Raw genomic sequence first — 20,407 nt, 5'->3', positions numbered from 1 at the left:
TGCAGCACATTACACTTGTCTACATTGAGATTCAATTGCCATTCCCTGCACCATGCGTCAATTCACTGCAGATCCTCCTGCATTTCAGTAAAATTTTCCATTGTTACAACCTCTTGATATACCACAGCATCATCCGCAAGAAGCCTCAGTGAACTTCTGAAGTCACCCACAAGGTCATTTATGTATAATGTGAATAGCAACGGTCCTACGACACTCCCCTGCGACACACCAGAAATCACTCTTACTTCGGAAGACTTCTCTCCATTGAGAATGACATGCTGCTTTCCATTATCTGATAGTGGGGAACTGTATCGAACGCCTTGCTGAAGTCAAGAAACACGGCACCTACCTGTGAACCCGTGTCTATGGCCCTCTCAGTCTCGTGGACAAGTAGCGCGAGCTGGGTTTCAGACGATCGTCTTTTTCGAAACCCATGCTGATTCCTACAGAGTAGATTTCTAGTCTCCAGAAAAGTCATTATACTCTAACATAATACGTGTTCCAAAATTCTACAACTGATCGACGTTAGAGATATAGGTCTGTAGTTCTGCACACCTGTCCGACGTCGCTTCTTGAAAACGGGGATGACCTGTACCCTTTTCCAATCCTTTGGAATGCTACACTCTTCTAAATACCTACAGTACACCGCTGCAAGAAGGGAGCAACAGCTTTGGAAAAAGACATTTAGTATTTCGGCCTTCAGTCTGTCATCCTCTGTTTCAGTACCATTTTGGTCACAGAGTGGCTGGACATTTTGTTTTGATCCACCTACCTCTTTGACATAAGACCAAAATTTCTTAGGATTTTCTGCCAAGTCAGTCCCTAGAACTTTACTTTCGAATTCATTGAACGCCTCTCTCATAGCCCTCCTCACACTACATTTCACTTCGCATAATTTTTGTTTGTCTGCAAGGCTTTGGCTATGTTTATGTTTGCTGTGAAGTTCCCTTTGCTTCCACAGCAGTTTTCTAACTCGGTTCTTGTACCACGGTGGCTCTTTTCCATATCTTACGATCTTGCCTGGCACATACTCATCTAACACATATTGTACGATGGTTTTGATCTTTGTCCACTGATCCTCAACACTATCTGTACTTGAGACAAAACTTTTGTGTTGAGCCATCAGGTACTCTGAAATCTGCTTTTTGTCACTTTTGCTAAACAGAAAAACCTTCCTACCTTTTTTACTAGTTCTGTTTACGGCTGAAATCATAGATGCAGTAACCGCTTTATGATCGCCGTTTCCCTGTTCTGCGTGAACTGTTTCAAATAGTTCTGGTCTGCGTCACCAGAAGGTCTAATATGTTATAGCCACGAGTCGGTTCTCTGTTTAACTGCTCGAGGTAGTTTTCAGATAAAGCACTTTAAAAAATTTCACAGGATTCTTTGTCATAACGGGCACGTTATGAACATTTGAGTCTCCCAGTCTATATCCGGCAAATTAAAATCTCCACCCAGAACTATAACAAGGTGGGGAAATCTACTCGAAATATTTTCCAAATTATCCTTTAGTTGCTCAGCCACAACAGCTGCTGAGCCAGGGGGCCTATAGAGACATCATAATTACCATGTCTGAGCCTGCTTTAAACGTGACCTTCACTCAAATTATTTCACATTTCTATTCTCCGTCAATTTCCTTCGATACTATTGCACTTCTGATCGCTATAAACACGCCTCCCCTTCACTGTCCAGCCTGTCTCTGCAGTATACATTCCAATCTGAGTTTAGAATTTCATTACTGTTTACATCTGGTTTCAGCCAACTTTGTGTCCCTAATACTATGTGGGCATTGAGACTGTTTATTAATGAGAGCAGTTCTGGGACCTTTCTATAAACGCTCCTGCAGTTTACTATTAGCAGATTAATATTGTTATTCTCTGTTGCCTTTTGCCTACTCCTACCTTGCCACGTCTCAGGAGGCATCTTGTCGGGCCTAGAGAGGGTATTCTCTAACCTAAAAAACCCACATGTGCACTCCACACGTACTCCGTTACGCTTCCTGCGTGTAGAGCACGCCTGTCCTATTCAGGGGGACGCTACATTTCTCCACCCGATAGCAGAGGTCGAGAAATTTGCACCCCACATTTCTGCAGAATCGTCTGAGCCTCTGGTTTAAGCCTTCCACTTGGCTCCAAACCAGAGGACCGCGATCGGTTCTGGAAACGATAGTTAGCTCAGATTCCACCCCGCAAGCGAAGCTTTCTGCCTTCACCAACTCCGCCACACACTTGTACGAACTGAGGATGACCTCTGAACCCAGACGGCAGGAGTCATTTGTGCCAACATGAGCAACTATTTGCAGTCGGGTGCACCCAGTGCTCTCTATCGCCGCCGGCAGGGCCTCCTCCACATCTCGGATGAGACCCCCCGACAAGCAGACATAGTGAACACTGGCCTTTTTCCCCGACCTTTCCGCTATTTCCCTAAGGGGCTCACTAATACCCCCCCCCCCCCCCCCCCATGTGCCTGCTCGGACCTTGCTATGTCCACTCACACGCAGAACGGGCGATACCATATGACCAGCCTCCAAATTGACCCTCCGCTTCGTGCGCTGCGAATGCCGCTGAACCCGCCACTCCCCTTGGGGAGAGGACAAACCTCGGAATGGGGTACAGTAAATATTGAGAATTTTTCCTCTTGGGAGGATTTTCAAAAGAAATTTAAAGAAAATTACTGGTCTCCCAGTGCACAAGAAAAGTTAATGTCAGATCCATGGGATCCAGGCAGAGTCATCTACCCCCAGGGATGTTAACATTCTGAGTTAATGGGCAGAGTGACGAGAGTCGGATCCCGAATTGTTTTCAGTGTTATTTCCAAATAGTTTCCTGCACCAAATTCCTTCAAAATCTTGAACTATTCTGTCATCTATCCCCAGGGTCATTAACATTCTGAGTTAATGATAAGAGTGATAACCGTCGGATCCAGAGCTGTTTTCGGTGTTTCTTCCAAAATAATTTTCCTGCCCCAAATTCCTTTTAAAATATAGAACTATCCTGTAATCTTATAACTCGAAAAAAAAAAAAATCTGAATATGACCATAAAATAGAGACTAACTTAAGAGGACCACAGCAAAAAAGTGATATCTAGACGAAATAAACTGAATAAAGTAGTGTATTTGTAGAAAATGTAATTGATGTGACTAATTGAACAATTGTTATACCGAAGTGTATAGCTTTTCTACTTTATACATAATGTATTTTACACCTTTTATGAGATGTGATATAGATGGGAGGGTTTGTATAAATTTTGAAAGGGGTGGATATTGTAGCTAAAGGCATGGTTTACAAGAACAGATAAATCATGGCTAACACAAAACACACATCACATCTTTCAATCCTCACAAGCAAGTGTGCCTGATTCTTCATCACTTTCCATTTCCATAGGATTGCTAGGATTTCCTTTGGGGACCTCAAAGGGTGAATGTGGGACAAGTCCTTTCTGTAGGAGACAATTTCACACCAAACCTCCTCCGGCATCTCACTTATGTACCTGAGAGGCAGGGATCCAGGGGAAAGGGGAGGAGAGGAAGGGTTTCCTGCCTTTGGTGCTATCTTCTTTCTCTTCTTCGATCCTAGCAACTACATCTATTTTTTCCTTTCTTACTTCTCATCTTGAGAACCTGTCTATCTTTCCCCTCTTTCCATATTCATAAACTTCTATAGATGAAGTCCTTTCTTATTTCCATGGTTACTAATAAACTATATCTTATCTTTAGATAAGAAGATCCAAGAATCAGACTACACACACACACACACACACACACACACACATTCACATATGCACAAATATACACTTCTACGCAAACATTAAATTATATAAAACAAAGCCTGCTGGATAAAGGTTTCCATTTCCACTATATTTAGTGTAATTCTACTCTACATCTATATCCTGGAAACAACTGTGTAGTGCATGGCAGAGGATATGTTCCATTATACCAGTTATTAGGGTTTCTTACTGTTCCATCCACATATTGACCAACGGACCAATGATTGTTTAAAGGCCTCTGAGTGTGTTGCAATTAATCGAATCTTGTCCTCACAATCTCCATGTAAGCAATAAGTAGGGAGTTGTATATTCCAGTCTGTTCTCAATCCATTTCTTAGTTCCTCTCTTTTGCGACACGATTTCCAACGTGCATTTCTTTGTAGCTCACTGTGCAAACTTTCTTTTTGTTGAGTGTTCAATGGTCAAAACTGGACATTAATTGTGAACTTTCCTTTCCAGACATGCTGGGAGATTTACTATAAAAACTAGTTTAACAAAAATTTTATGAGGTAAAAAAAAGCATGGGCAACTGGAAAGTTGGTGGGTGGGTTGTTATGGGACAAAACAGTGAGGTCATCAGCCCTCCATCAAGAGGTAGTTCAGCTGCAGTTACTAACACCCACCAGAAATGTGAACAGATGATGGAAGTATGCAGGAATGGTAAAACTGAAACACTGAAGGCAACACTGATGCCAGAGCTAAAAAATAATCTATGCTGAAGTAAAAATAAATGGATTGGGTCAGTTCAAGGATCAGAGCAGATTAGGCATCTCTTAGTGCTCACCTGTGGCATGGGAAACACCACCCGCATCCTATCCCTCACCAGGAATGCTACCTGCATCCAACCATTCACCAACTCGAACAAAGGTTGTGGTATCCACACTATTAAATCTCCGCACCGAGTAGTGACACATTCTTATGCACGGCCAAGAAATGCACCACTGGCTGCATTTCGACTTGCGTGGTTCACTGCTAGCATCGCAAGCTGCCTTCGCACATGTGACTACAAACCAAAGCGATTGGACTCTCAGCGAATGGCCACCCATAATATACAGCGACCCCAGCTGCTGGGTTCATTAACTATGAGCATTATTTAAAAGCACTACTGATGTTTACAAGCCAGTTCTCATCGTGCTATGTTCTACTCCACAACTTTGAAGTACTCTGCTGCAGTGGACCTGGTGTTCAATGTTGATTTGGCTGTGCTCTGGACTTACAATCCGAATGCTACAATGGAACTTGGACTTCAACGTTCACTAAGCTTAGTATGTCAACGGACATGTGACTTCTGCCAGAATTCTGCATTTCACTTGCACTTCCTGTCCAATGGTACAACCACCATCAATTTATATAATTTTCATAAAATGTTCACCTACAACTTGGCACTTGACAAGAGAATTATTTTGTATTAGTATTGTCTCAATAAACTGCAGAACAGTGACATATTTATTGTGTTACCCCTGGCTATAACACAATAAATATGGCAATGAGCCAGCATCAGGAGACTTACAATAAGCTTTTCACAGAAGTACAAATTGCAGAGAAATCAGTTCCATTACAAGTAGACACCAGCACACCAATGAGCATTCTGAATTACAGTACCTATCAGTACCTATTTGAAACTTGGAGCTCCTCCCTTGCAAGAAACAGAGAAACATCTAATGGCGTATAATAAACACACCATCCCAGTATGTGGTCAAGTCAAACTGTCAATAACATATCGTAATGTCACCCACCAAGTTACCTTCTTAGTTTATTTATTTTATTTACATGTCAAGTTCCATAGAACCAAATATAGGACCAAATCTCCAAGGTCATGGAACATGTCAGTACAAGAAATTACAACATAAAAGTAATAATAGATAAAAATAAAATGTTTATGAAGCCGAAAAAAGTCAAGCCATAAGTTCAAGTAAACACAATCAACAATACAACAAGAATCAGCTAAATTTTTCAAGAACTCCTCGACAGAATAGAAGGAGTGACCCACTAGGAAACTCTTCAGTTTCGGTTTGAAAGCACGTCAATTATTGCTAAGATTTTTGAATTCTAGTGGTAGTTTATTGAAAATGGATGCAACAGTATACTGCACAAGAGTTAAGGATGTCTGATCCAAATGCAGGTTTGATTTCTGCTTAGTATTAACTGAGTGCAATCTGCTTATTCTTGGGAATAAGCTAATATTGTTAGCAAGAAATAACAGTGAGGAATATAAATACTGAGAGGCTAATGTCAAAATACCCAGACTCGTGAACATGAGTCAACAAGAGGTTCATGGACTTAAACCACTTATTGCCCAAACCACCCGTTTCAGAGCTGAAACTATCCTTTTAGAATGAGAAGAGTTACTCCAAAATATAACACCATACGATATAAGCAAATGAAAATACTTCAGATACCGTTCGAATAGTAAAAATGGCAACATTATGTCTTTGAACAAGATGCTGAATGTGGGCTTTCCACAACAGTTTACTATCTATCTGAACACCTAGAAATTTGAACTGTTCAGTTTCACTAATTTATGTGAAATTAAAATGTCAGGTTTTGTTGAATTGTGTGTTAAGAACTGTAAAAACTGAGTCTTACTGTGATTTAGCATTAGTTTAGTTTCTACAAGCCATGAACTTACATCATGAACTGCACTATCTGAAACTAAGGCCAATGTCGCACACAACATCCTCTACTACCAAGCTAGTGTCATCAGCAAACAGAAATATTTTAGAGTTACCTGTAATACAAGAGGGCGTATCATTTATACAGGGTGAATCACAAACTATTGCCACCTAGAATAACTCTGAAAGTATGATAAGAGCTGAAAAGTTTGTGGGACAAAAGTTGCATGAGACAACATGGGCCATAATACGACACTGGTTTTTTGTTGCTAGGCGGGGTCACTTCAGATATATGTAGGTCAACTTTGTTTTATTATTATTATTATTATTATTATTATTATTACTATTATTATTATTAATGGGATGCTATAGTTTGGTACTTATTTTCTGATAGCAGCTATCGAGATGAATCCAATTGTGTGTAACAGTACGGTCTTTGAAGGTCAACAAAGGTCACAAAGCTGACATGAATGTCCATTTACAGAAGATGTTCGAAGTGATGACCACTGGTATCAATGCAGTGCTGCAATCTTCTTATCACGGATTGAGTGGTATTCCTTATCACATCAGCAGTTATCGAAGCACATGCTTTGATAATTCTCTCATGCATGTCTTCAGGTGTAGTTCAAATGTCTTTAAAAACAATGCCTTTTACAAATCCCCACAAGAAAAAAATCCAGAGGCGTCAAGTCTAGCGACTGAGCCAGCCACAACACATCTCCTCCGTGTCCAATCTAATAATTTGGGAATTGTCTCTGCAACTCATTTCTACCCAGCAGTGAAAAATGTGCCACCCATCGTGTTGATACCACATTCTGTTCCTTGTTCCTGAAGGTATTTCTTCCAATAACAGACCTAATGTTTCTTGGAGGATAGTGGTGCACTTCCTACCATTAAGATTTCCTTTGATGAAATAGGGGCCTATAATTTTGTCCTCCAGAACCCTACACCATACATTCACCAGCCAGTTTTTGGTGTGCAACTTGCCGCAGCTAACATGGATTTTCAGTTGCCCATTAATGCATGGTATGCAAATTAACATTTCCATGGTTCGTGAATGTAGCCTCGTCAGTGAATAAAGTCAAATTAATAAATGTGTCATCATTCTGAATCTGAAGTTGAGCCCATCAGCAGAATTCAATGTGACACATACAATCCGTACCAGTTAATTCTTGGTGGAGACTGATATGGTAAGGATGATATTTATGGTGATACAGAACATGAATAACACTACTCTGGCTCATGCCAGATTCCCCTGAGATTTGACGTGAACTAACACAAAGCGCTCGAACCATGGTGGCAAGAGTACCAATTTCAATTTCCTCATTAGTAACTTTCCTTTGCCGGACGTTTCTGATGCATTAAAGATACAGTTGCCCTCAATTTATCATACACATATTCAAATGTACAATGTGTAGAGTGAGTAAGGTGAGAATACCTTTTGGCATATAAGTCTCTAGCTCTCACTGAATTTCGTTGGCATTCTCTGTAAATGAGAAGCATATTGACTTTTTCTTCAACGGAATACATCATTCACACTCCCTTGGTTCAATGATACTAGTCTTACCGTTCCTATTAGTATTGTACTGCGAAACCGTTGAATGGTGTTTACATGTCAATGGCACATTAGGTGGATATACACCATATTTGGGGAATATTTACTATTTGCGCAATATACAAGAGACAACTGACAGAGCACGTGCTTCGATAAGTGCCAAAGTGATAAGGACTATCACTCAGACCATGATGAGAAGATTGCAGCACTGTACTGATACCAATGGTCCTCAATTCGAACACCTTGTGTGAATGGACGTGCATGCCACCTTTTTGACCTTCGCTGACATTCAAAGACCGCTATCAGAAAGTAAGTACCGAACTATAGCATCCTGTTAAAAATAAAAACAATGTTGACCTTCATATCTTTGACGCGAATCTACCTAGCAACAAAAAGCAACATCATATTATGGCCTCCGTTGTCCCATGCAACATTTGCCCCACAAACTTTTCAGCAACTATCATACTTTCAGAGTTATTCTAGGTGGCAATAGCTAATGACTCACCCCGTATAAACAAGGAACAGGAGTGGCCCCAACACTGATCCCTGGGGCACCCCCATTTGACCATACCCCACTCAGACCCCACATCACTGCCATTCTCAACACTGTGAATAACGACCTTTTACTGTCTGTTACTAAAGTAAGAGGCGAACCAACTGTGAGCTACTCCCCATATTCTGCAATGATTCAACTTGTGGAGCAATGTTTTATGACCAACACAATCAAATGCCTTATTTTAAATCAAAAAATATGCCTAGCGTTCAAAACCTTTAGCTCAACCCATCCAGTACCTCACAGAGACAAGAAAATATAGCATTTTCAGTTGTTAAGCACCTTCTAAAGCCGAACTGTATATTTGATAGCGAATCGTGCGATACAAAATGATCAATTATGCTTACATACACAGCTTTTTCAATACCTTTTGCAAACACTGATGGCATAGAAATAGGTCTAAAATTGTCTACATTATCCTTTTCTCCCTTTTTATAAAGCGGTTTTACTACTGAATACTTTAATCATTCAGGTAACTGACCATTCCTCAACGAAAAAGTACAAATATGGCTAAATACGGGGCTAACATGTGCAGCACAGTACATTAATATTCTGCTAGGCACTCCATCATATACATGAGAGTCCTAAGTCTTCAGTGGTTTAATTGTTGACTCAATCTTCCCCTTGTCTGTATCACTGAGGAGTATTTCAGACATCAATCTCGGAAAGACTTTGCCAAGAGAGTTATACGATTCCCTGTAGAAACTAAATTTTTATTTAATTCACCAGCAATGCTTTTGTTTAATTCACCAGCAATGCACAGAAAATGATTGTTTAATATTGTATGTATATCTGATTTATCAGTAACAGAAATATTTTTACTACAAACTAACTTTAAGTCGTCGACCTTGTGCTGCTGACCAGACACTTCCTTCACAACTAACCATATCGTTTTAATTGTATCCTGTGAATTAGCTATTCTATTTGCATACCATATACTCTTTGTCTTCCTAATAACATTTGTAAGCACCTTGCAGTATGGTTCATAGTGGGCTACTGTAGCTTGTGACTACTTCCAACATTTTGATATAATTCCCGCTTTGTTCGACATGATAACCTTATCCCATTAGTCGGCCTCCCGGGCTGCCTTTTACTGCTAGTACCCCGTTTAGAATGTTCTAATGGAAAGCAACTCTCAAAGAGTGTGGGAAATGTGTTAAGGAAAGTATTATATTTGCCATCTGTGTTATTGGCACTATAAACATCCTACCACTCTTGTTCCTTGATGAGGTTGAAAAAAGCTCTCTATTGCTGTTGGATTAACTTTCATACGTACTTTGTAATTATATGTGATATTTGTTTGAGTACAAAAGCCTTTCAATGTTAAAATTTATGCATCATGCTCTGAAAGGCCATTCACCCTTTTACTAACACAATGCCCATCTACTAATGAAGAACGAATAAAAAAATTGTCTATGGCTGTGCTACTGTTCTGCTGCATCCTAGTCAAGATAAAACACAGTCTGCATCAGATTATATGAATTTATGAGATCTAATATCCTTTTTCTTGCACCATCACATACAAAATTTATATTGAAGTCACCACATATACCTAATTTCTGGTACTTCCTATGAAGTGAATCAAGAAACCTCTCTAGCTTGAGTAGAAATGCTCTGAAGTCAGAGTTAGGGGACCTATAAACAACACCAATTAGAAGTTTAGTTTCACTAAATTCAACTGCCCCCGCACTACATTCAAATATCTGTTCAGTGCAGTGCTGTGATATGTCTATGGACTCAAATAAACAGTGATACGCTGAGAACTTGTTTCGACTGGATTCTTCTCAGAAATTTGGGTTTTCAATAGACGATTCTGTGAATTTGGTACCTGAAGATGTTTCGTACTCGGACCTAGAGACATATTGCCAGGATTATGAGGACCTGTTCACCGAAGAACTCGGCACCACAAAGGATTTTGAGGCGCAAATCGCACTGAAACATAAGGCATGGCCTCAGTACTTTCGAGCCCATGCCATTCTGTTAGCTCTCAGAGACCAAGTCAAGGAAGGATTGGATCGTGTAACTGCAACAGGAGTTCTAAAAACTATTCCTTCTAGTCAATGGGTTACCCATTAGTCATAGTGCAAAAAGACATCTGGGAAGATCTGCCTGTGCAGCAATTTTAAGGTAACTGTCAATGCCCAATCACATATTGAACCATATCCTATTCCTAAAACTGGAAGAATTACTGTCAAAATTAAAAAGTGGAAACATCTTCTCTAAAATAGACCTAGCGGATACATATCTCCAACTTCCCCTTGATGTAGAATCTCAACAGTTTCTTACACTTAACATGCTGCATGGTCTTCACTCTTTGAAATGCTTAATGTTTTGTATCTCAAATGCACCTGCCATTTTTCAATGGTTTTTGGAACAATTAACACTCAAACAGGTATTGTAACAGGAACAACCACAGAAGAACACCTTCGCAATCTCAAATCTTTATTCAATGACTTGAGGGACACTGGCCTAAAATAGAGAAAAGAAAAATGTTGTTTTTTCCAGACGGATATTGAGTACCTTGGCCACACCATTTCCAGCTCAGACATTCGTACACTGGATAAACATGTTGAAGCCACAATCAAACTTTCCAGACTAACAGTACTTAAGCAACTTTGTTCCTTTCTAGGGAAGGTATTGTATTACCGCAAATTCTTATCCACAGCAGCAACGGAAGCTGCCCCCTTGTCTCAGTTTTTCCCAGTGGACACCAGCTTGTGAGTGATCCTTCCACAGGCTGAAATCCCAGTTTCTGATGCCCCATGCCTCGCACATTTTGATCCAACAAAGCAGATAGTTATTGCATGGATGCACGTGTAGTTTCACACGTGGCCCTGCCTTGAATTGTGTATGTTTTACCAGTAGCAGGGTTGGAGTAGGTGGTTGTGGAGGGATGCATGGGGCAGGTTTTGCAGCGGGGTCGGTTACAGGGGTAGGAACCGCTGGGTAGAGAAGGTAGTCTGGGAATACTGTAGGGTTTAACAAGGATGTTACGGAGGTTAGGGGAGCGACGAAAAGCAACTCTGGGTGGTGTGAATTTTGTCAAGGGATGATCTCATTTCAGGGGTTGACTTGAGAAAGTCATATCCCTGGCGGAGTTATTTATTGATGTATTCGAGGCCAGGATAATATTGGGTGACAAGGGGGATGCTTCTGTGTGGTCTGAGTGTAGGAACATTGTTGTTGGATGGGAGGAATGTATTGCTCGGGAGATCTGTTTGTGGACAAGATCTGCAAGATAGTTGTGGGAGAGGAAAGCACTGGTCAGGTTATTGGTGTAATTGTTGAGGGATTCGTCACTGGAGCAGATACGTTTGCCATGAATACCTAGGCTGTAGGGAAGGGAGCGTTTGATGTGGAATGGATGGTAGCTATCAAAATGAAGGTACTGTTGCTTGTTTGTTGGTTTGATATGGACAGAGGTGTGGATGTGAGCTTCAACAAGATGAAGGTCAACATCCAGGAAGGTGGCTTGGGTTTTGGAGAAGAAGGACCAGGTGAAATTCAGATTCGAAAAGGAGTTGAGGTTATGCAGAAAATTAAGGAGTGTTTCTTCACCATGAGTCCAGACCACAAAGATGTCATCTATAAACCTATACCAGGCCAAGGGAAGCAGCTGTTGGGTCTTCAGGAAATCCTCCTCCATGCGGCCCATGAAGAGGTTGGCATAGGACGGAGCCATCCTGGTTCCCATGGCCATGTAGCCATGGGTGGCACCAAAAAGACTTCTGCATTTGGGTCTGTTATCAAGAGCATAAGCATCAGAAACATCCCACAGGTGGCAGGACATAAGATTTTGCATCACATCTCGACACTATAACTTTTAACTTTTATAAAGCTTATTTTTTGAAGCCTTCTGTCAGTCATTCTGGAAACATACCCCAGGCTGTGGCTAAGCCATGTCTCCGCAGTATCCTTTCTTTCAGGAGTGCTAGTTCTGCAAGTTTCGCTGAAGAGCTTCTGTAAAGTTTGGAAGGTAGGAGACGGATACTGGCAGAAGTAAAGCTGTGAGTACCGGGCGTGAGTCGTGCTTCGGTAGCTCAGTTGGTAGAGCACTTGCGTGCGAAAGGCAAAGATCCCGAGTTCGAGTCTCGGTCGGGCACACAGTTTTAATCTGCCAGGAACCTTCTATAAATGTTGGTCAAAACATACACTTCACCATTATATATTAGCTGATAGATCCTCATCTGTCTAAAGCGTAAGATCTCTGTGAAAGATAACTCTTTGTAGCATATTCAAGAGTTTTATGTGAAGTAGTAGTCACCAGTGTGTCCCCCCCAGTCCTTCACATGCCTTAAGTGCTGGAGACTGTACAGCAGAAAAGGCTTTAGTCAACAGAGATCCACTTCTCAAAACATATCTCTTGAGCTGTGTGTTCCTCAAAGAATAATGGTTTCATTGCTGTAAAAGTATCTCCATTTGTTCTAGTACACACCAGGCACTGAATAAATTGTTCTGTTCCCAGTCATCTGGCTTGGTCATGGGGTAGTCAGGGCAGAGAAAGCAGTTGGATTAACTGTCCACACTTAAGTATTTATAAGTATCTGCTGAGAGAGCTGGATCAGTATGGCCATTATGTCCATTTTGTTTGCTGTGTTTCAAGAGTGAAATGTCTGTCCTGATGCTACCTACTCCAATCCAGGGCTCTCCACCCAGATGCAGCAAAAGTCATCTGGCACAACAGGCATTGCAGGAAGTACTGATGCTCCAAGAAGACTGGGATCTACTCCTTGACAAGCAAGAGAAGCTAGCAGCTCAGGAATCAGAAGTGTGATGTCTGTGCTATTAAGGAGCCCTCCCAAAGCCTACATAATGATCCAACCACATCAGATTCACTACTGCACTTTGTTTTAAGAGCATATATGAATCTACGCAGTTATTGTGAGCACAGAATGTAGCCAGTTGGCACTACACAGAGGTGACAAAAGTCATGGGATAACAATGTGCACATATTCAGATAGTGGTCGTAGCACGTACACGAGGTATAAAAGGGTAGTGCATTGATGGAGCTGCCATTTATACTCAGGTGATTCATGTGAAAACGTGTCTGATGAGATTATGGCTGCACAATGGGAATTAACAGTCTCTGAAAGTGGAACGGTAATTCGAGCTAGACGCACAGGACGTTCAGTTTTGGGAATCATTAGGGAATTCAATATTCTGAGATCCACAGTGTCAAGAGTGTGGCAATAATACTAAATTTCAGGCATTACCTCTTACCACAGACAGGCTGATGGCCTCCACTCAACAACTGAGAGCAGCGGTGTTTGTGCAGAGTTGTCAGTGCTAACAGATGAGCAACACTGTGTGAAATAACCACAGAAATCAACATGTGACGTATGATGAGAGTATATGTTAGGACAGTATGGTGAAATTTGGTGTTAATGGGCTACGGCAGCAGATGACCAAAGCAAGTACCTTAGCTAACAGCTTAACAATGCCTGTAGTGCCTCTCCTAGGCTTGTGACGATACCAGTTGGATCCTAGATGACTGGAAAACTGTGGCCTGGTCAGATGAGTCCCAATTTCAGTAGGCATGAGCTGATGGTAGGATCTGAGTATGGCGCAGAGATGACCATTCCCCACTCAAATGCCACTGACTGAGCTCCTTAAGCAGCGTGCCGTGGCACCACAGTGAGCAAGAACCATACCCCCCACACAAAAAAGGGAGCATTTATTGTCAACAGTTCATGTTGGTTATAAATATGACAAGAATGATTAAAAGTAATACAAATTTTATGCAGATTAGTCATCTACCCTATTTATTATAAACTGTAGCCAACAAATCAATGACAAAGTGAAGAGAAGCATAAAATAGTACAATCACTTACAACCACTAACTGACCACACTTTCCAAGCCATTACTCATGCAGCTAGTTGCAGCAAATCTCTAATGACTACTTGGCAATGAACAATCCTCCCCTACATTCAGGATACATTCTCAATCTAAATGGAGTCTTTTGGCACAGATGCTGTTGCAATGAAGTGTATCACACTTTCTAATATTACCTACCTAGTCCTGGAGACTATCTCAAGGCTCTGGAAAGGCCAGCTCAGTATATAGGGTCCAGTTTTCTCTGCTGGGCATTCATCTCATCTCAGAGAATTCCTTTCAGGGACTACTTAACCTTATTCGGGGATTTGGATGTAGAACATCAACCACACTTACTCTTGAGTTGTCTGCAACAACAGGTGTGCAGGAGGAAGTAGTTTCAATGTGTATTACCCATATTCAGAAGGCAGAGTTGCTCTCAGATAAAGGATGATTTAGAGTTCAGAATCTCAGTGACAATGTGGTTACTAGGCACAAAGCACAAACTTGGATAGAAAACAGAAATTGACTATGCCCTTTCACCACAGTCATACAACTTACAAAATTTAGGGAAATTAAGAAAAATTGAAATTTGGATGGCATGAAGGGGATCCACACCACTGCCCTCCTGACTGGTAGTCCAGTCTCTAACCACAGTGCCACACTACTCGTTGTCTGATGTCAGATTCTCATCTTATCATGCACGGCAGAGTGTACTTAATGCACACTGTCACTTCCCCCTCGCCCTTTTTTTGTTTTTTGTTCCAATCACAACTGGTGTGCAGAAGAAACGAATGTTGATAGGTCTCTGTGTGAGCTTGAACATATTTAATTTTGGTTTTATGACATTTTTACACGTTATATCAATGAGAAAGTAATTTGTTCCCTGATTTTTTTCAAGGAATGTATGCTCTTAGAATTTTAACAGCAAAGCTTTTGCACTTTCTAAATGATTCTTTGATGACGCATGATGCTCGTTTTCTTCAGATCTTGACATCAATTTGTTGTCAATTGCCCTTATCTCATATGACATCTGAAAGCAATCAATCAGGACAGTCAGGTGGGCCGAATATTTCTTGATTTCTAAAAAGTATTTGACCCATAACCACTTCTACACTTATTATCAAAACTACAACCACATGGGGGTACCAGACGAAGTATGTGACTGGACAGAGGATTTTTTGTTAAAGAGGACACAGCATGTTATCTTGGATGGAGAGTCATCGACACATGCAGAAGTAACTTCGGGTGCATACAGGGAAGTGTGATGGTTTTCTCGCTGTTTATGTTGTATATTAATGATTTTGCCGACAGTGCTAATAGTAACCTCAGGCTATTCACAAATGATGCAGATATCTACAATGAAATACAGTCTGAATGAAGCTGTACAAAAATTCAATTGGAGCTTGACAAAATGACTAGCACCTTGTTTAAAATGTTCAACAATGTAAAATTGTGTACTTCACAAAATAAAGAAACATAGTATGAGTGAGTCATAATTGGAATCTGTAAACTCATACAAATACGTGGGTGTAACAGTTAGTAGGAGTGTGAAGAGGAACACACACATAGTCTCATTTGTGGGGAACATGGGTATCAGACTTTGGTTTATTGATAGAACACTAGGAAAAATGCAATCGGTCTACATAGGAGACCGCTTACAAATCACTTGTGAGATCCATGCTGGAATATTGCTAAAGTGTGTCAGACTTGTATTAGATAGGACTAGCAGAGATATTGAATGCATACAGAAAAGGACAGCATGAATGGTTACAGGTTTGTTTCACCCACGGGAGAGTCATTGATTTGACCAAAGAGCTGATCTGGCAGACTCTTGAAGATAGACAAACTATCCCAAGAAATTCTACTAATGAAGTTTCAAGAACAAGCTTTAAATAATAACTCTAAGAACATACTACAGCCCCCTACGAATTGCTCCCATAGGGATTGTGAGGATCAGAATAGATTAATTACAGCACACAGAGATTAGATTAGTACTTGTTCAATAGATCATGAATACGACACTTCATAATGATGTGGAACGTGTCAAGTTAGTAAAAGGTGCCGGGTCGACTGAAGCATCCGATCCCACTCGTCGGTTTTGACCCGTGACGTAAGGCGGCTGTTGTGTGTGACGTCATGACGGTGTGGAATTTAGCTTGTGAGAGTGGCGTGTTCGTAGGTGTCGTTTTGATGTGATCGGTGGTGCTCTCTGGTGGTATGTTAGGTAATGTTTTTGGTTTAGTTTACGTGTGTGGTGTGTTTATAGGTGGCGAATTGTTGAGGTCGGTGGTTTTCCCTTGTGGTGTGTTTATGGGTAGCGTGTTACGTGGCGTATGGGGTTCATTTGCATGATAGCATTGCACTTGTGTGGTATCGGGACTGTGCTTTCAGCAGAATATTTTTCAGTGAGTTAACGATCTTAGTTTCCTATTTTGATGTTATTGTAGTTATTTTCTGTTTGTCGTGCGTGCATTTTGGTAAATTGCTTTTTTATGTCTTTGGTAGGTATGGATATGACTGACAGGGTCAACAGTTTTCGGTTGTCGGCGATGATGGGGGCAGTGCGTTGTCTGTAACAAAATTTCTTCAACTATTCGAATCTTTGGATGAAGTCATGAAGTGTTCAGTATGTCGTGAAGAAATGAGGATAACTTAAAGTTCCGGCGTCTCAGACCAGGGACAGCTGTATGTGGAGATGTCGTAAGGATAACAGGTCAAGGGAAGTGTTTGATTCCACTTTTGTTGGTTTGTTGTGTTTTTTTGAGGTAGTGATGATTGTGGACGTGGTTGTAGTTTTGGGTTTTATGATTTGGTATCAGTAGTTTCTGTTGACTTATATAGGTCAAGGGAATAGTTTGATTCCAATGTGTGGTTGTGGGTTTTCTGGTACTGGGAGTTGCTGTTGAGCTATATACGTCAAGAGAAATGTTCAGTTCCAATTTGTGGGATCGGGAGCTGCTGTTAAGGTATATAGGTCAAGGAAACTATCCGATTCTTAAAATTACTTTTAGATCTTAAGATTTCCCTCTATTAAGAATGATAAACTCTGCTCTATTGGCTACAAGCTCCTCAATCCAGATACAAAGATTGTCTGATGATCTATACACTCATATTTTGTTCATTAGATGAGGGTGAGGGAATGCATCAAATGCTTCTTGGAAATCAAGCACTGTCTCAACCTGGGTACCAGTATCTGTCACCTCCCGGGTCTACTGGAAGAGGAGAAAGAGCTGGGTTTCACATCACAACTGTGATAGGTATGAACAGTTTCAAAACTGGATTACTGCAAGCGTCTTTGTCATGAGCTTCTTGGCATGCTAAGTAAAGAGAGGACACAATTACCTTTCAAACTACTGCTTGTATGTATACCAGATACATCAAAAACACACCTTAACTTCCTCAACATTCGTTTCTCAGCAGTTTTCTTCCACCCTCCCCTTTGTACCTGTGAGACTTTCTTCAAAAAATTTTCAATGACTGTTCTGCTTTGTTTTTCTGACTTTTTGAGGTTATTTATATGTATATCACCGAAGAGGCAGAGTTAAATGCCATTAATACCTAGTAATAATGGTTCACTACGTTTTCTACTTGGTGCCTCCCTTTGCAACACCAGAGTATCTCATGCCCTCATATGCTTGTTTGTTTGTTTGTTTTGCTTCTTTTGAAAAACTCTATTAAACAGTAATTTGCTGGACCAAGGCTTGAATCTCGGACTGGCAAAGTTTCCAAGCACAACCCATACAAGCATATCAAACTACAAAAGTCCCAGACTTGAATCAATGAGTAGCACACAGTTTTAATTGGCCAATTGGCCAGGAAGTTTCAAATCAGCAATATTCTGCTGCAAAGAGAAAATTCGTTATGAAAAGAAGTGGTATTTGGCATTTTAATGAATCACCATGATATTTCTCATAGGCAATTTTATGACACCATAGAAAACCTATGTCAGAATGACTTCCCCCAAACATTAATGACCGTAGAAATCAGAGAAAGTAAAGAACTTCAGAGTTCTTATGGTCCACTGTTGAGATATCTTGAAAGAACAAACAGGCTTGGATGGAGGAAATAAATCTACTGTACCATTTTATGAGAAGACATCATGGTACTTGCCATGAGTGGGGTCCGGGAAACAACCGGCAACATAAATCTGAACTCCTGTTCACTGTAAAACTCAAACATGAAAGTAGTTTCCTAACCTCCTAAACAATGTGCCACTTTTCTTGCAGTATATTACTGCAAACATACTGGATCATCAACTTAAGGTACCAGTCCATCCTGTTTCACAAGCATCCTTCCCGTGACCCCACCCCCCTCCCCCGCGCAATTTAGTGCTCACTATGTGAAGTTGGCATTAAAACGTTTAATGTTTTAAATAACAGACGGAAGTGATTCACAGAACGGATTTTTAGACACTAATTCAGTAACGTTGTCATAACATAGCTACCAATTTAAACAGCTGCTGTAAGGTTTCGAACTACCTCCAACAAAACGCAACATGAACAGAGACGAAAACAAATTATAAGGCACAATAACATGGAAGAAGTTCTTGCCAAAGAATTCTACAGTACCCAATTTATATTTCGTTAGTTCCTGGGTAGTATGAAGTACATGGTGACAAGTGAGTAATAGTGCTACGACTCTGTAATAAGGACTGATTACCCTGTAGTTTGGTCCCTTTCTCTCCAACCCAATCAATCGACTCTGTACGACAACTGCAAGAATGTTATAGAAGCAACAGATATCAATACATTCACATTACAAAAATGTATCAACGTCGACACTCGAAATAACGTCACAGCATCAAGAACTGTACAAGATATTTACTATCTCAGCAGAAACCTTATACTGGTGCGTGGAGATTGTCCAAATGAACGGTTCGTGACACAGTTCATGAATGTCAATTTCGACAAGTCTCATACGTTATTTGACGTCTGACAACACAAAAACCTTAATAATAATAATTACGTTGCATTTATAACATACTCACTTTCAGAGAAAACGTTTTGTGTTCGAGAAGTGAATTCAAAGAATTACGAAGATAACTGTATCCATTATTAGGTTTGAAGCAATCTTCTAAGAAAAATAATTTCAAATGCATATCCATCGTGTAATTTTTCAAGTACAGCTACTTCGTCGGCAAACTAAAACATAACCTATAAGCAAACACGCTGCACCGCACCATAACAAATCCCCACCTCTCACCACAAATATCGAAGATACTTCACACAGTCTAACAAGTAACCACAGTCGCGACAATTCATCTCAATTTTGTTGTCTGCTACGTCAGCGCGCGCCAAGCGGCCAGTAAGTTTAACTGTTGAGATCGGCGCGATCATGAAAGCGAATAATAGTTGTTTATTTTGGTTTGTACAATCTTTTTTGCAGACGGGAGCGTAGTGTAGCACAATAAATTGTAGCAACAAGGAGAAGAAGATACCACATCTGTCTTTTCATAGGTTTCCTAAGGACCCTGAGAGGCATATACCATTATGTTACTAAACTGTATCGTCAGGATTCACTTGCAAACGAAATGTATATTGGTGATTAATGTTTCGTGTTAGAAGCAGAAAATGGCTAGTGAATAGCAGACGAGAAGCTCTTATGAAAAAGACCCTGTTTATCTATATAAAAAGTTAAGTTTTGTCAACTACATGCTGAACAAAACGCAGTTCATGAATGCAGACACTACAAGGAACGTGTTAATAATAAACTCTTGTGGAATGCAGTTAGCCACATTGTTTGACATTCCAAATAAGTCGCGTCAACTGACGATGAAGAAGAAACTGCCAGATAGGTTTGACAATCCCTCTAAAGTTGTAAGATAATCTATGGCGCAGAAAGACAGTTCAACTCTCCACATATCACTGCCAGATTCATACGAATCGTCAAAACCGACCTGTCTTGACGATGAAGTGGTAAAATTAAGTGCAGTTATTTGTGTCTACAAAATGCGTTTGGTGTATCAGAATGTGCAGATCGCTAGACTTCGCGCAAAACTGTAACAGGACAAGTAAAGTGCCCATCATTTTAAGTACATACAGCAACAGAAACTGTATCAGAAGGATCAAGTGAAGAAGGACAAACCAATTTTGAAGAATTATAGGATC

General features: G+C 40.5%; 1 protein-coding gene across 1 annotated transcript in view; it reads right to left on the bottom strand.

Moving 5' to 3' along the window:
• Positions 1–20,083, bottom strand: part of LOC126330094 (uncharacterized) — a 103,246-nt gene extending 83,163 nt beyond the window's left edge. Inside the window, exon 1 of the mRNA XM_049996330.1 lies at positions 19,288–20,083. Coding sequence (XP_049852287.1) covers positions 19,288–19,404 — 117 coding nt within the window. The 5' untranslated portion in view covers positions 19,405–20,083. The remainder of the gene's footprint in view (positions 1–19,287) is intronic.
• Positions 20,084–20,407: the final 324 nt, after the last annotated feature.

Source organism: Schistocerca gregaria, chromosome 2 (assembly GCF_023897955.1).
Source record: "Schistocerca gregaria isolate iqSchGreg1 chromosome 2, iqSchGreg1.2, whole genome shotgun sequence".
NCBI lineage: Eukaryota > Metazoa > Arthropoda > Insecta > Orthoptera > Acrididae > Schistocerca > Schistocerca gregaria.
The sequence above is the reverse complement of the archived record's forward strand: the minus strand, read 5'-3'. Positions and strand labels throughout refer to the sequence as shown.